Source organism: Tribolium madens, unplaced genomic scaffold (assembly GCF_015345945.1).
Source record: "Tribolium madens isolate multiple individuals breed KSU strain unplaced genomic scaffold, Tmad_KSU_1.1 Scaffold_3;HRSCAF=73;Tcas5.2_LG2, whole genome shotgun sequence".
NCBI classification, from domain to species: domain Eukaryota; kingdom Metazoa; phylum Arthropoda; class Insecta; order Coleoptera; family Tenebrionidae; genus Tribolium; species Tribolium madens.
The window spans coordinates 3789403-3803447 of NW_025401006.1; the positions used below are offsets into that span (position 1 = coordinate 3789403).

General features: G+C 33.0%; 4 protein-coding genes across 6 annotated transcripts in view; 2 read left to right on the top strand and 2 right to left on the bottom strand.

Moving 5' to 3' along the window:
- The window catches only part of LOC123007161 (disks large 1 tumor suppressor protein), a 189827-nt gene that overhangs the window by 147631 nt on the left and 28151 nt on the right, over window positions 1–14045 (bottom strand). The window lies entirely within an intron of this gene.
- LOC123007165 (PCI domain-containing protein 2) lies at window positions 494–2287 on the bottom strand. Its single transcript, XM_044402282.1, has 2 exons — window positions 1926–2287; window positions 494–1853 (listed from the first exon to the last, which is right to left on the bottom strand). Exon 2 carries the CDS (start codon window positions 1847–1849, stop codon window positions 653–655), a length of 1197 nt encoding a protein of 398 aa, XP_044258217.1. The 5' UTR covers window positions 1850–1853; window positions 1926–2287; the 3' UTR covers window positions 494–652.
- On the top strand, window positions 8182–9877 carry LOC123007164 (fibroin heavy chain-like). The gene is made up of 2 exons (XM_044402281.1): window positions 8182–8336; window positions 8387–9877. The coding sequence occupies exons 1-2, from the start codon at window positions 8322–8324 to the stop codon at window positions 9800–9802; spliced, it is 1431 nt and encodes a 476-aa protein (XP_044258216.1). The 5' UTR covers window positions 8182–8321; the 3' UTR covers window positions 9803–9877.
- Window positions 10347–11704, top strand: LOC123007166 (tetra-peptide repeat homeobox protein 1-like). Its single transcript, XM_044402284.1, has 2 exons — window positions 10347–10465; window positions 10516–11704. The coding sequence occupies exons 1-2, from the start codon at window positions 10451–10453 to the stop codon at window positions 11608–11610; spliced, it is 1110 nt and encodes a 369-aa protein (XP_044258219.1). The 5' UTR covers window positions 10347–10450; the 3' UTR covers window positions 11611–11704.

The window sequence follows — 14045 nt, forward strand, 5'->3', positions numbered from 1 at the left end:
GAGAAACAATTAGTGTTACTTATCGAAATTAAATCCCGTTGTTATAAAAAAGTGTTAATCTCAATTGTATTTTCATAATTCAGCAAGGAGAATTTAGTAGTTACGTGTTTATTAAGCATATTAAGCTTAAACAAATATTTGTAGCTAAAAGCATCGCATAATAAATAAGCCGATTTGATAACGAATGTACATTATTTATTACTTTTGATATTCAAAATAGGTTTAAATCTGCATTAAATCAGTTATAGTATTACCACTCAAGCCAAGTTTTTAAAAATTTTGCAGTTGTGAACGCTTCAAATAAAACAAGTTATTGTCTACTTCCGTAAACAAACATATCTACTAAAGTGTTCTTTTTAATGTGGTTTATATTATGCATACAATATTTAGCTTTTTCTTTATGACAGTATGGTCGTTTAGTCACTTTGCAGTAAAAGGATTTATAGACATTACTTTTAATATGTTCCAGTGAAACACATAAAAAAAAACGAAATGTTTTTAAATAATTTATTTAATATCCAAGTACAAAATAGTTGCATGTAATTTTTTTATTTTAAGATTAAAACTTGCAATGAGCAATCCAGGTGTTGAATTGAACAATAAATTATACAAATATATCCTTTTTCACTTTATAAAAGTGTTAAAAAAATAGTTATGATAGACTTGTAAGTGCTGGAAATGGGTTTTGTTTACTAACAACAACCTTCCTATGCTGGTGCGAAATGTACCCTTTAATTTTTCCTTCATAAATTAGATTAGCAACAATACATTCTGTTTCATCTAAATCAACATCAGTCTGTCCTAAATAAATTAAAGCAGTCTGTAATGCTTCAATTGGTATTTGATGCGTATTTAAAATCAAATAGACTTTTTTAAATAAGTTTCTATAAGCTATGATTTTTAATTTATCAACAATTAAGTAAATCCCACACTTTATAAAGAAAGTTTCGTGTTTTTCCATAATCTCATCAAAAACTTTAAGATTACCCTGACATACAGCTTGTACTAAATCCCATAACTGGATAACGTCATACTTTTCTAAAACCTCCTTACTTGGGATATACCCCAATAACATTTTCACAGGAACTAAGTATATCAATATGAGCGTTTTGTTCTTCTTGCTCAGTTTATGACAATTTTCAAAAGCATATGTTAAATACTCATCTGCGACTTTGTAGTCGCTGTCAAACATAGCTTTTCGTCCTACAAAATACCGGTATGTAATCTGTTGGCCCAGTGAGAAACTTTCTTTAAAAGGTGATGATTCAATTGCCCTGATTAAAGGTTTGCACAAATGTAACTTATTTATCCGAAAATAAACCTTAAACAATTGATTTACTAAAGCCAACATCCCTATCCTTTTAGTATCTTCTTCTGCTGACCTATTATCAGCAGCACACACCCTGAAACAACCCATCAAACATTCTGCAGCCTTCTCCAGAATTTCACCCGGTTTTTCGTTAATTCCACTTCTCTGATTCTCAGCTAATTGTGCCAGAAGACGCAAATCTAAGCACAAGACATACATAATAGGCAATGACCAATTCTCCTCTTTTTGCGATTGCAGGATTTTAGTGAAATTTTGCGTAAGATTACTCTGGATATTATAAGCCATTAAGTAATTATTCTGGCTGATCGCAAACAAACATTTTAAATGTAAAATCACCAACTCGTCGATGGGGGCGGTTAAAAAACGTTCCACTATCCCTTCAGGACTTTCAACGTGATAATTGGCGTAACCTGCATGTTCGTGTCGAAGTGATAAGAAGTTAGCTACTTTAGCACCATCCTGAGACCGCCAATACCTTTCCACAAGTTGTAGATAATGAGCCACGGACATAAAAGTCATGTTGCTACAAAAGTGAGGTTAAAACAGTTATATATCCAAAAATGAATCATTTTAAGAAAACTGAGTTGTTACTCACGTGTTTTAGATACAATTGTGGCTTTATATTACTTCCGATACACAAAAACCACTATATTTTATGTATAAAAATTCTAATGATGAAAAAATGCCTCACAGAACCTTCGTAACAAAATAACAAAAAATGATTCACACAATGGCCGACATGGGGCGCTGAAATAGGTAGATGTTTGATCAATAATGGTTTCTGTGACCTAACACAGTATAAGATGTTCAGAATCTACATCTACATGCATCTATGAAGTTTTACAACAGTAATAATAAGCTTAATTTAATTACAAATCAGTGTAGTTAAATACTAGAGAAAAGAAAACTGTTCAGAGTCTATGTCTGAAAACAACTTTTGTCTTCTCTATCACAGATGGCGCTGCAGAGAAACAAATTGATTAGGAATTTTCTTTGAATTATTAATTTTGTAAAAAAAAATAAGTAAAAAAAGTTTATTGTAGTATCTTACTTATCTAACATAAGTTATAATAAAAATACATAAAATAAAAAAACAATAATTTTAATTTAAAGAACCTACAGTGACCGGCATAATTATCGCATCACTTAAATTTTTAAGATTTAATGGTTCAAGGGTTCTGAAAATAGTACTAAAATTGATGATATAGGATAGTAGCATTATCAAGTAACTCAGTCGACTATGGATTTTTCAAAAACAATTGGTGTAGATTCACTGTTTACTGATTAAATGTCAAATTATCAAAATCACCGCTAATTTTCGAAAGACAACAATAAAAAACTGAACTTCTTTCCAGGCTCGAGGAGGCAATACTAAGTATTAATGATTGCCTCTGAATGTAAGAAAAGCTTATCTAAGCTATAGAACTGATCCGCACAAAATTCGCTTTTCATTATAAATTGTAGTTTAATTGTTGAAGTCGTAATTTTAGTTTAACTTAACGTTAATTAATTAATAAATTAATTTTTGATTCAATTAATTTTTTAAGCATTATTTCAATATCAATAAAAAAACACTTTTCTCGTGATGTGATAATTTTGCCGGTGAGAGAACCTATTAATGCAATTTATAAAAAAAATACGTATTCTCTTCTATTTTAAACTTTAATCATGGTACACGTGCCAGACTCATAAATCAGTACACTATACAATTTTAACGTTGGTTTTAGATCACTTTTAACTCCTTATTAACCATAAAAATCAAGTTACTGCCAAGTGTTTATTAAAAATTACAAGCTTCATTATTTATGCCTAAGAAGAAAATGAAAAAAAAATCCATTTATTTGTTTGATACTACCTATTTGAAAAAATTTTTTTTTTCAAAACTTTATTTAATATAAAATCTCATGAATAAGTAGATTTTATCATTTAATAAATTAAATTTAAATTTTTTAATTAGAAAAAAAGTTCCCTAGAAAAGTTAGTACCACAAACCCCAGACATCTAAGAGAGAATGCAAGAGTTGGTTTGAAATTAGCAGCGATTTATGTTTCAAATGATGACCGCTAACAAAGTTTCATACAAAGCCCTTATAATAATTAAGAGTATTAAAAAAAGGCTTTCGTGTTTGAGTTAATAGGTTTATTTTTAATGATTGATTTCATTTTTTTTTAATACACGAAGAATGGGGCCTTCTTGAAATAATTTAGAGCACAATAAAAATCAATTTGTTGAAGTCTGATAAGAATTTGCACTAGACATGCAGTCTGGAGCAGTACAACATGATAGAAATTTAAACAAACAGAAACTGGGTCAATCAGTTCGCATCCTTGTAGCTCGTAACTTTATTTTATTCTACTACAAGTAAATAAAATTCCTTTATAAAACGGATGAATTAAAATTTACTTTGTTAGAACACATGAAATTCACTGCCAAGGCTGCAAAAATCCAAGATCATGTTTCAGTCAATTAACACTAAATTTCACATGCAAATTCATTATATAACACTGCTTAATGCTTATTACACGTTTTGCCGTTTTCGGACGCGTCACCATTGATAAAAACCTACAGACCGCAGATTGAGCTTCGGTTTAATTTGTGATCAATTGATTAATTCGCTAGCATGCTGTTTAGGTAATGTTTACTACATGTTGACCAAACTAATTGATAATAAGCGGTGAAAGCTTAGGACCGATCACGTAATTCGCCCTAGAAAATTTTTCGTAGTCCCGGATTTACGATGACAAACCCACGGTATATTTTAGTATGTAAATTGCCAATCGGATCGATTTTTCGCCGAATTCCTCTAATGAGATTTCACGATAAAATGTCAAGAACAAAAAGCTGAAAAGTTTCATCTGCTTTAAAGATCAGAGAGAAAAAATAATTAGAAAGAAACTTTACCTTTGCATGACGAAGACATGTCCAGAAAGGATTATATTACATTAGTTACTCACCTGGAACAAAAACAATAATTAGTATTTGATATGATTAGTTCTTCCTGTGATCAGAAACCCATCAAACTATAAATTTCACATCTTACGACCTGGCCTAATCGTAAACCTACCAACAGGATATTAACATAAAATAAAATTTACGACCAGTAAAGTTACATAATAAATAAATACCTACTAGTTCGCAGAAAGAAAAAAATTGAAGGTTATAGGTGATAAGGCAATGGTCACTCTCACATTAGAGTAATGGCCTAAACAGTTGCACTATTGCAAAGAAAATTAAGTGAAAGGACATGTTTTAAGAAATCACAGAAAGTGGACTTACGGAAAATGTTTAAATTAGTAGTGAATCGTATATTATGAAAATCTGTCATAAAAAAACCTCTATAAATCTCTATAAATGTTCATTTCAAAATTATTTGTATTTTTTTTTTCAGTTTAAATGAAAGAAAAATGAGTTTGCACTGCAACAGACACAATGTCACTGATTGTTGATAAATTCTATTCATCGTTCAAACTCATTGACACATGCATATCGCCAGATAATTTAAAATAATATACAATATACTCCTTTGTTGTTATTTAGGAATATTTACAACAATTGCGCATTGCCAGTCCATTTAATGGCAACATACTATTTTATTTCAATAGTTAAATGTGGATGGATTTGAGCCCAGTCGATTGCAAATTATTTAAAAAGACATCATACTGAAGAAACCCTCTAAAACATAGGCTGCGAATATCGTATATTAGGCGAAAAAGCTAAGGGTTGATCCCATCTTGAGATTTTCGCCTCGGTAGCTCAAGTGATTTCAAAGAGGGTGCGTTATCGAATATATCCATTGATGTTATAGATACGTGTAGTTACACGACAGACCAAACAAACTTACTTCCTGTTATAATCACAGCGAGTTTGCCCAAGAACAAGTTTCCGATGAAAGTGACATGAATCACTTGGAGAAAGAAACTCGCCAAAAAACCCAACGCGTATGCTAAACCCAGACAAAGGGACGGACAATTACATAACTTTTTGTGCACATAACGAAGTATTGTGATGTCGATGGAAAAGTAGTGGATAAAGAGCAATTTTTTGAGGCAAAAGTGATGAAACTGAATTCACTTAGTCGGATCGGACAATAAGAGAACTCCGCGAACGAGAAACACTAATCTAATCTTTTCTTTTATAATGACGGGAAAATACCACAAGCGGCGAAGCTAGAAGAAATGTGAAAGCTCAACTGTGTTGAATTCGGCGAACAAAAGCGGTGACAATATTATATTTGAGCCGTGGGCATATCGTTTGATATGAACTAAGGACTTGAGATAAAAAAGTTGATACCATTTCCGTAAGACAAAGTGTAGCTTCGTTATCTCAAAGAATTTATCTATTCAGGACAAGAAATGTAAAACACAGATTTTTACCTCAGTGTGTTAGCTGTTTTTAAGAATTTTAAAATTTAAAACAAATTTATTTCTACTCACAAGTTAAATTAAAAAAAGTGTCTTTGCAAAAATACTTCCCAACTTCTTATTTGAGAAATGTTAGAAAACATATCTCAGATTAGCTACCTTTTATTAAATTTTTAAGTACTTCTTTTCATAAAATTGTTGATAACGACAAGACTTGATTATCATTTGATGCTCGCTTTTCGTTTTATTTTCTATTCCACATAACAAATATGTAAATTTAGGTCAAGTGCGACGAACCATGTAAATCCACTAAACCCGCAAAATCTGCTATTTAATTGCAAAAAACTGTAATTACTTCGAAAACAATACAATTGTGTAGTTGAATCAATTTCTATTTTTAATTAAGCTTTTATAAAATGAAAGTTACTAATATTTAGAGAAAAAAACAAAACAAATGCCTCTGAAAGTGTGTGGTGGGTCAGAGAGCACGAAAAATATTTTTTGGGTTGTAATTTGTGATTTATTGGCTTTGGAGATAAAAAACACTAATATTGGAACTCTGAAAATCTTTGATTTATTGCAGATCCCTAAAGTAACATTAGTATTTTTTAAAGTACCTAATTCGACCATCTAAAAAATACAAAAACCACAGTCTAGACAATTTTGTGCGACTTTATTATTTTTATTAGTCGCATAGTAGCTTGTGTGGGAAGATGAGAGCAAAAGATACTTCATTTGGTGATCGATAAAAACAATGAACTTTTGCAAAAAATAATAAAAGACTGTAGGTTGAGCATAAAATTTTAAAATGAACAGTGAATAGCTTTTGTTTTAGCGTCAATGAAATTATAAAAGCTTGGTAATAATAATGAAAGTTATAATTGATGGCCAAAGTTGTAATAAGCTTCCGTATAATTTATATAAGATAAATGTTTCGGTGCATTTGGAAGAAATCTGAGTGTTCATGATTTCATTACTTGTAAAAAGACGTTACCACATAGTTTAAATCTTCTTCCCAAATCTAAGATAATTTCGAGAGTTATAGAACTTTTAAAAATACCGACACCATTTAAAATATAAATTAATATCACCATACAGTCCACCTGTTTTAGTTTCCAACCGGACCTCGAATAGACACAAATTTTTATTTTTAGTTAAAATCAATTAATTTTTCATAAAATAAACTATAATCCAAAATTTAGCATTTTTTCTTGTAACCTTTACCCTTGCTACAAAATTCCTCTATTAATATTTATAACTTAGCAAAAACATCACCTTAATTAACATAATTTTGTATAAACAAAATATGATAATTTTGCTTGAATGCATTTGCTGGTTTATTTTACACATCGATTTAATGGCCACCGTAACAATTATCAAAATATCAAATACATTAAAAGTAATGTACCGTTTCTAGATTTAAATATTTCATAATTCAATAGATACACAACACCTATATCACTTTTTTAATATATAAAGACCGGCAATAATATTTCGTCATTTAGGAAGCTTTTGCTCCAAAGCTAGTTTGATTTATTAGAGCCTACCTGCAATAGAAACGACCTCTTTAATAAGGACCTAGCTACGTGTTGGTAAATCCTACCCCAAGTGCAATTTTTTAAACTGAAGAAACTAGTTTTCCTTTAACTTTCAACAAATCGTTGAATTATGTTTTGGTAAACAATAAGAGAATATTCCTTGGTTCCAACACTACTAATTTATTTTCCAACGATATGTGATCGGATCATGTTTATTCAACCTTTGAACCAGTTGGCTTTCATATTTACTTATTAAAACAATCTAATTAATGTGAAGCTGTTAATAATGTGAAGACATGAGATTTGCATGAACTAGTGTGTAAGTACGTGGTTTGAATGTTGCTCGTAAATAAATAAAAAAAGTTCTACGTTTTACGATCTCACTAGACTACAGAGTGCAGTAAATACACTAACATATAACACAAATAAATTGTTTGCTTCAATTGTTGCAGCTTCTCATGTATTTTGTTCAATCCGTTTCAGCTGTATTGGCTGATTTTCTGTGTACGTCGATAGATTGAAATAATGAGACGTTGTCTGTGATGCTCTTTCCATTATTACACTCCATATATTTTTTACTAAAGTTTTTAATAAATAAACTAGACTGCCCAAAAAATATTATAATGGTCATTAATAAATAATTAATTTTGAATCAAAAAGAGCAAATTAATTCTTCAACCTACCTGATGACAAATTATTACAAGATATTCACATTTCTTTAAATGTCAAATTGTTTGCTATTATTTAAAAACGGTTTTGTATAAATTTTTTGTCCAAGAATAAAATTAATGCACTCGTCCTGAATAATTTTATTAAAAATATTGATTTTTCTCTTACTAAGAATGCAAAATACATTGACTATTAAAAAAATTGAGATGTAAATGATTTTAAAGATCACCATCTATATTGTAGCATCACATCTGTCTATGATAAAATATTTTTTATTCAACATGTTTGTGACATCTAAAGACTATTAAAAAACTGGAATGATGACATCTTCGTCCTTCAAATCAGAATATTTCCCTTTATAAAGACCGAAAATTAAAATTTTCTTCATCATTTCGGTTTTGTTGCTGCTTCAAGCACATCAAAATGAAAATCTTTGTGGTACGTCAACAATTAAATTTTTTTAAAGATAATTCAATTTTTTGTTTCAGTGCTTTGTCTTCCTCGCTATAGTCGCACTATGTGCAGCAGAAAATAAAGACAAAACTGAAAAATCAGCCAAAAAAGAAGACAAACCCAAAAGGCACATTTTTGGTAATGGATACAACAATTACGATTTTTCTGGATTTGACACCGTTGGATCTTTGGGTGGCGTCACCGTAGACACCACTTACGGAAATTTGGGATACAAAACTTATGGATCCGGTCTCGGATCTGGCTATAGTTATGGATCCGGCCTTGGATCTGTCTACAGTCAAGGATCCGGTCTTGGATCTGTCTATAGTCATGGATCCGGTCTTGGATCTGTCTATAGTCATGGATCAGGTCTTGGGTCTACCTATAGTTATGGATCTGGTTATGGATCCGGTTATGGATCTGGTTATGGATCTGGTTACGGATACAGTGCTGGATACGGATCAGGATTGGGAGCCGGCGTTGTTACCAGCCGCCAATCTACCGGCGTCCGTGCTGGCAGTGGCTACGGAGCCATTGAAGGTTTGGCCAAAGTGTCCAACGTAAGATCCCACGAAATCCACACTGTTACCCAACACGTGCCAGTAGCAGTACCTCAACCTTATCCCGTCCATATCACTAAGACAGTATCAGTACCCAAACCTTACCCCGTTGAAGTTGAAAAACCAGTACCAGTTCCATACAAAGTCAACGTTCCTGTTGAAGTACCCAAACCCTATGCCGTTAAAGTACCACAACCCGTGGCTGTGCCCGTCGAAGTCAAAGTACCAGTCGAAGTACCCAAACCCTACCCAGTTCACATTACCAAAACCGTCAAGATTCCCGTAGAAAAACCCGTCTACGTTAAAGTAGCCCACCCTGTTCCTGTTAAAGTCAGGGAACCAGTACCAGTTGCAGTACCACACCCCGTTGCCGTCAAAGTACCCACCCCCGTTGTTGTTAAAGTACCAGAAGTCGTTGGAATTAATACTGTAACTCATGTCGATTCCGGCGCTGGTCAAATTATCGGAAGCGACTTTGGATCTGGAGTTCAGGAAGTTGTCCACGGATCAGGCTATGGATTTGGATCTGGATATGGATCTGGATATGGATCTGGATATGGATCTGGATATGGATCTGGATATGTATCTGGATATGGATCTGGGTATGGATCAGGATATGGAACTGGTGCTGAAATTATCAGCGGATCAGGATTTGGAAGCGGCGCAGTATTAAGCACCGGCTCAGGATATGAAACATCCGGATTGGCCACTGGAGCCGAATACGGATCAGCCATCAGCTCAGGACTCACTTCTGGTGCTGAAATTGTTGCCGGAAAATCCGCTCATTTTGTTGCCGGAAGCAACCATGGACTTGTTGGATCTTACGTACCAAGTGTCTACGGAGGAATTTCAGGTCACACCGTTCATAACACCCAGTGGAAACATTTGTGATCTGTAACTAGTCTTAATGCAATGTAAAAAATATGTAAACTGTCTGCGTAGCCATAAAGTGATGCTATAATATAACTAAATGTTTCATTAATTCATTCCAATATTACATAACTAACATTTCTTCACAAGTTATGTTATAAAAAAGATAAACACATGTATAGTCTGTTCCGGTAACATCGAATTCATATTCTAATAGCTGGTATTTCAAGTTTATGCTAATTTATACGTATAAAATAAACATCAAAGTAAAAGTCACCTAAAGTGATACTAAAATAGACAAATTATAATTCAATTTTTAATATATCACTCTTGAATTATATAATTTTGTTATTAATATTAAAAATTTAGTAACATTTAAATGGCAATTATAATTTGGGTACTTACATATTTTTACTTTCGACTCTATAATATGTTTTTATTCTTTAAAAATGTATGTAAATGCATACCGATGACCTATATTGACATTATTCTAATTCGACTCTTGTGAAAAAAATCCCCATAATTCATAATGTGTTGGCCTACGTCTCGCCACAGTCGTGAAAGTAAAATTTGTCGTCCATCCAAGGTGTGGTCAATATATAAGAAAGTCACTCGTCTACCTTATTGTATCATTTCATCTTCACTTTTCTTTTAACACACACGCACAAAATGCGTAAAATCGCGGTACGTTTTAGTGTAGCTTAAAATTCGAAAATATTTTTATTTTATTTCAGGTTCTACCGATCATACTAGCCTTTGCTAACTTAGCAAATTGTGGAGTATTGAGTGGTGGAATTAGCACCGATTTAACGCCGCCAGTTAGCACAGACTACGCAACCGGATACGGAAGTGCGGTTGTAGATCAAGTACATCTAGCTCACGGAGGTCACTTTGCCCTTGCTCAAGGAGCTGTTGCTACTGGAGTGCACGGAGTATCTGTCGCGACAGGAGCTGAAGCGGCTGTTGCCCCTGCAGTAGGAGTCGCTGCTCTCCCAGCTGTTGCAGGAATTCACGGCCTCGCAGTAGGAACAGCAGCAGGTGTGGCCGCAGTCCCCGCAGGAATCGCAGGAATTATCGGCGGAGGAGTCCTAGGTTCAGGTCTGGCTTTAGGTACAGCCAATATCGTCGATGCTGGAACCACCTACAGCCGAAACACCCAACAAGTGGCAATTCCAGTCCCACATCCCGTCCCAGTTGTTGTCAATCGTCCCGTTCCCGTCCCAGTTGCTGTCCCACAACCTGTCGACGTCCCACGACCAGTCCGCGTTGAAGTTCCACAACCAGTTCCTGTCGTTATTAAAAAACCAGTTCCTGTGGCCGTCCCACGTCCCGTTCCTGTCCCAGTGCACCATCCTGTTTATGTAAAAGTGCCAAAACCAGTCCCGGTTAGTGTTCCACAACCCTATCCTGTTATTATCCCGAAACCAGTCCCCGTTAAAGTACATACAAAAGTTGAGGTTCCTGTACCGATCCCGGTTCATCATCATCATCATGACCATCACGATCATCATGATTACCATTATGACCACGACCATCATTATCACCACCACGGCCATCTTGTCATTCCCGGAGGATTAAAAGGTGGTTTAAGCAGTAAATTAATTGGTGGTTTATCCAGTGGTTATTCATCATATGCTGGCAGCCATGGTAATTACATAAGTGGCCCCAATTTCAGTGGTAGTGGCAGTTTTTCCAACCATCATCACCATCATCACAATTTGTATGATCATCACGATTTTCATGATCATCACGATTTTCACAATCACCACGATCATCATTTTCATGGGTCAGGACAACTGTATGATAGTAACGGTGGCTACAAATATTAATAGAAGCTTGTAATTTTACCTTATAATCTAGTCGTTATCATTATTGCGTTTTGTTCAGTTTGTAAAGTGTTCAATAAAGTTTATTTTCATAATATTTCGTCATTCTTTTATAACTCATAAAAAGTGAAAGAAATCAGGCGTATTTTCTCGGCCTTATTTATGAATCAAATTAAGATAAAACTTTCTCATCTCGTGCGGCAACGTGCCGAAACATGAACCAGATCGACGATCTTATATTATTCAATTTACATATTACACGAAAGACCACACCTGTGTACATATTCCAATCAAATTTCACGGAAGAAATTCATATTGTGATGGTTTATCTGCAAGAAATCGGATGGGTTGAAGACATTTTTAGGCATCTAAAAGCTTGACTGCTAAAAACTGACCACAGTTTCACTCTATGAATTTCATTTATTTACATGTTATGTTTCTGTAACTATGCTTAGAAATTGAACAACTAACTTAAAATAGTATAGTAGGTAGGTAACAGGAAGCCGAAAGAGAAATTGATTATTATTAAGTGTATATATTTATACAGGCTGCGCCAGAACTCGCGCCCCAGAGAAAAATTTCAAGTAAGGTAAGATACCAGGCACATAAAAAAAATGTTTAAAAAATTCTATCTGTCAAAAAAATTTGACATTTATTATTTGACATTTATGTCTATTTAATGATACTGATGATCATGTATATGTTTTTTTACAATTATTTAGTAAAGGTACAAAAATTTTGCCAATAAAAGCCACAAATAACATTGAACGGAGTTACAATTTAGGAGATACAGCTTCCCTGTTTCCTCTTAGCCTATAACAAAAAAACTTGGAAAATTATTTTTCCAACAGAAATAAAAACAGTCAAAATGCAAAATGTGAACCCACATAACTTCAAAATTTTTATAGATAAATTTTTTTAAATATTTTTTCCATATTCCTAGTATCTTATCTTATATGGCATTTTTCTCTGGGGCGCTAGTTCTGGCGCACCTGTATTTTATTTATTTGGTCATACAATTTTAGCATTACAAAAAAAAATCCTATAAAATTTTTAATGTAACCTAAATGTTGTAGTTGGAAAATCTCTTAAGTAAATTGTTTAAGCTTCAGATTCTGGTTTATAAAATAGTAGAAAGTAGATACGAATGCATTTAATACTCCTCTAATATGAAAGCACAATCGTGTAGTTCACGCCATGTATGTATGTAGTAGCTAAATAGAACTATTCTTAAAATACAACATAAATTTTTATTGTAGTTTAGGTAGAACATTTTCTGAAATGAATACATTCTTAAAATGTAAAAATTATACCTTAAATGGTTGTTGCAAAAGACATAAAGCGATTTGTAAAAGAAAGTCGTTATGAATAGAGAGAAAGTACTAAAATTTGCAAATTTATGTTAAAACATGTAGAAGTATAATATCTATTATTAGGCAATTTTAAAATTTATATAATAAAAATAGTTTAAATATTTTGATTACAGTTTATTTGCATGAAAGATGCAAGTAAAAATAAAAATTTTGCAAAAAACTAAAGCAGTAAATCAGCGTGACAGGAGGAGAAAACGCCAGATGTAATTTAGAACATGACTGCACAAAACATCCAGAATACTTTAACACTGACAGAAGTGCAATAAATAATGTGGATTACAAAATGCAATTGCACTTTCACAAATTACAAAGAAATAACGAAACAAAAATTGCCGTTACTTTCGTTGATATCACCACAGATTCCCACCGAATTTAAATAAAATAAAACCACAGTAATTGCCACTTTTGTTAGGTCGTAAAGCTCATCGTTAACAAATGTTTAAGTTGTTAAAATAATGGTGCGTAAGCAGAAAAATAAGTCGAGAGTAAAACGTCAGGGCAAATCGACCATTGACTCGTAATATCTAAACCGTCACAAAAAATAAAGAAAAAGAAAAATGCTTATACTGCTTGTTTTATTATTTCGTCTTATTTTTCCTTCCTTATTACATCTTTTGAGTAATGTCGAATATCCCGAGATACACGAGGTGTAAGCATAATGAACTTACTATAGAGTTTGCAAGTTTACGAAAGCTAAAACGGAAACTGGCCTACACAATTTCGGAAGTTTGGTGTTGCCTACAGGCTACGCTTAAAATTCAGCCGTTCGAGACGTAGAATAGGAGTTTGAACACAAATTGTCTCATTCATGTTTTGTAAAAACACCAATAATTTTTTTCAAAAATTGCATTTTGACCTGAAAGTTTCTTATTAGGTACAACTACATTAAAATTAACTTACTATCGATTTAAATCGATTTACATTTATTGTCATCAGTTTGTGTTACTTTACGTAACAAAATTATGCAAAAAACGTAATAACAATTTAAAACTTTTATCTCTTCCCAAAACTTTCCGAGTAACATATCCTAGTTTTTAATTTTAAAAGGTCACGTACTGCTTTCCC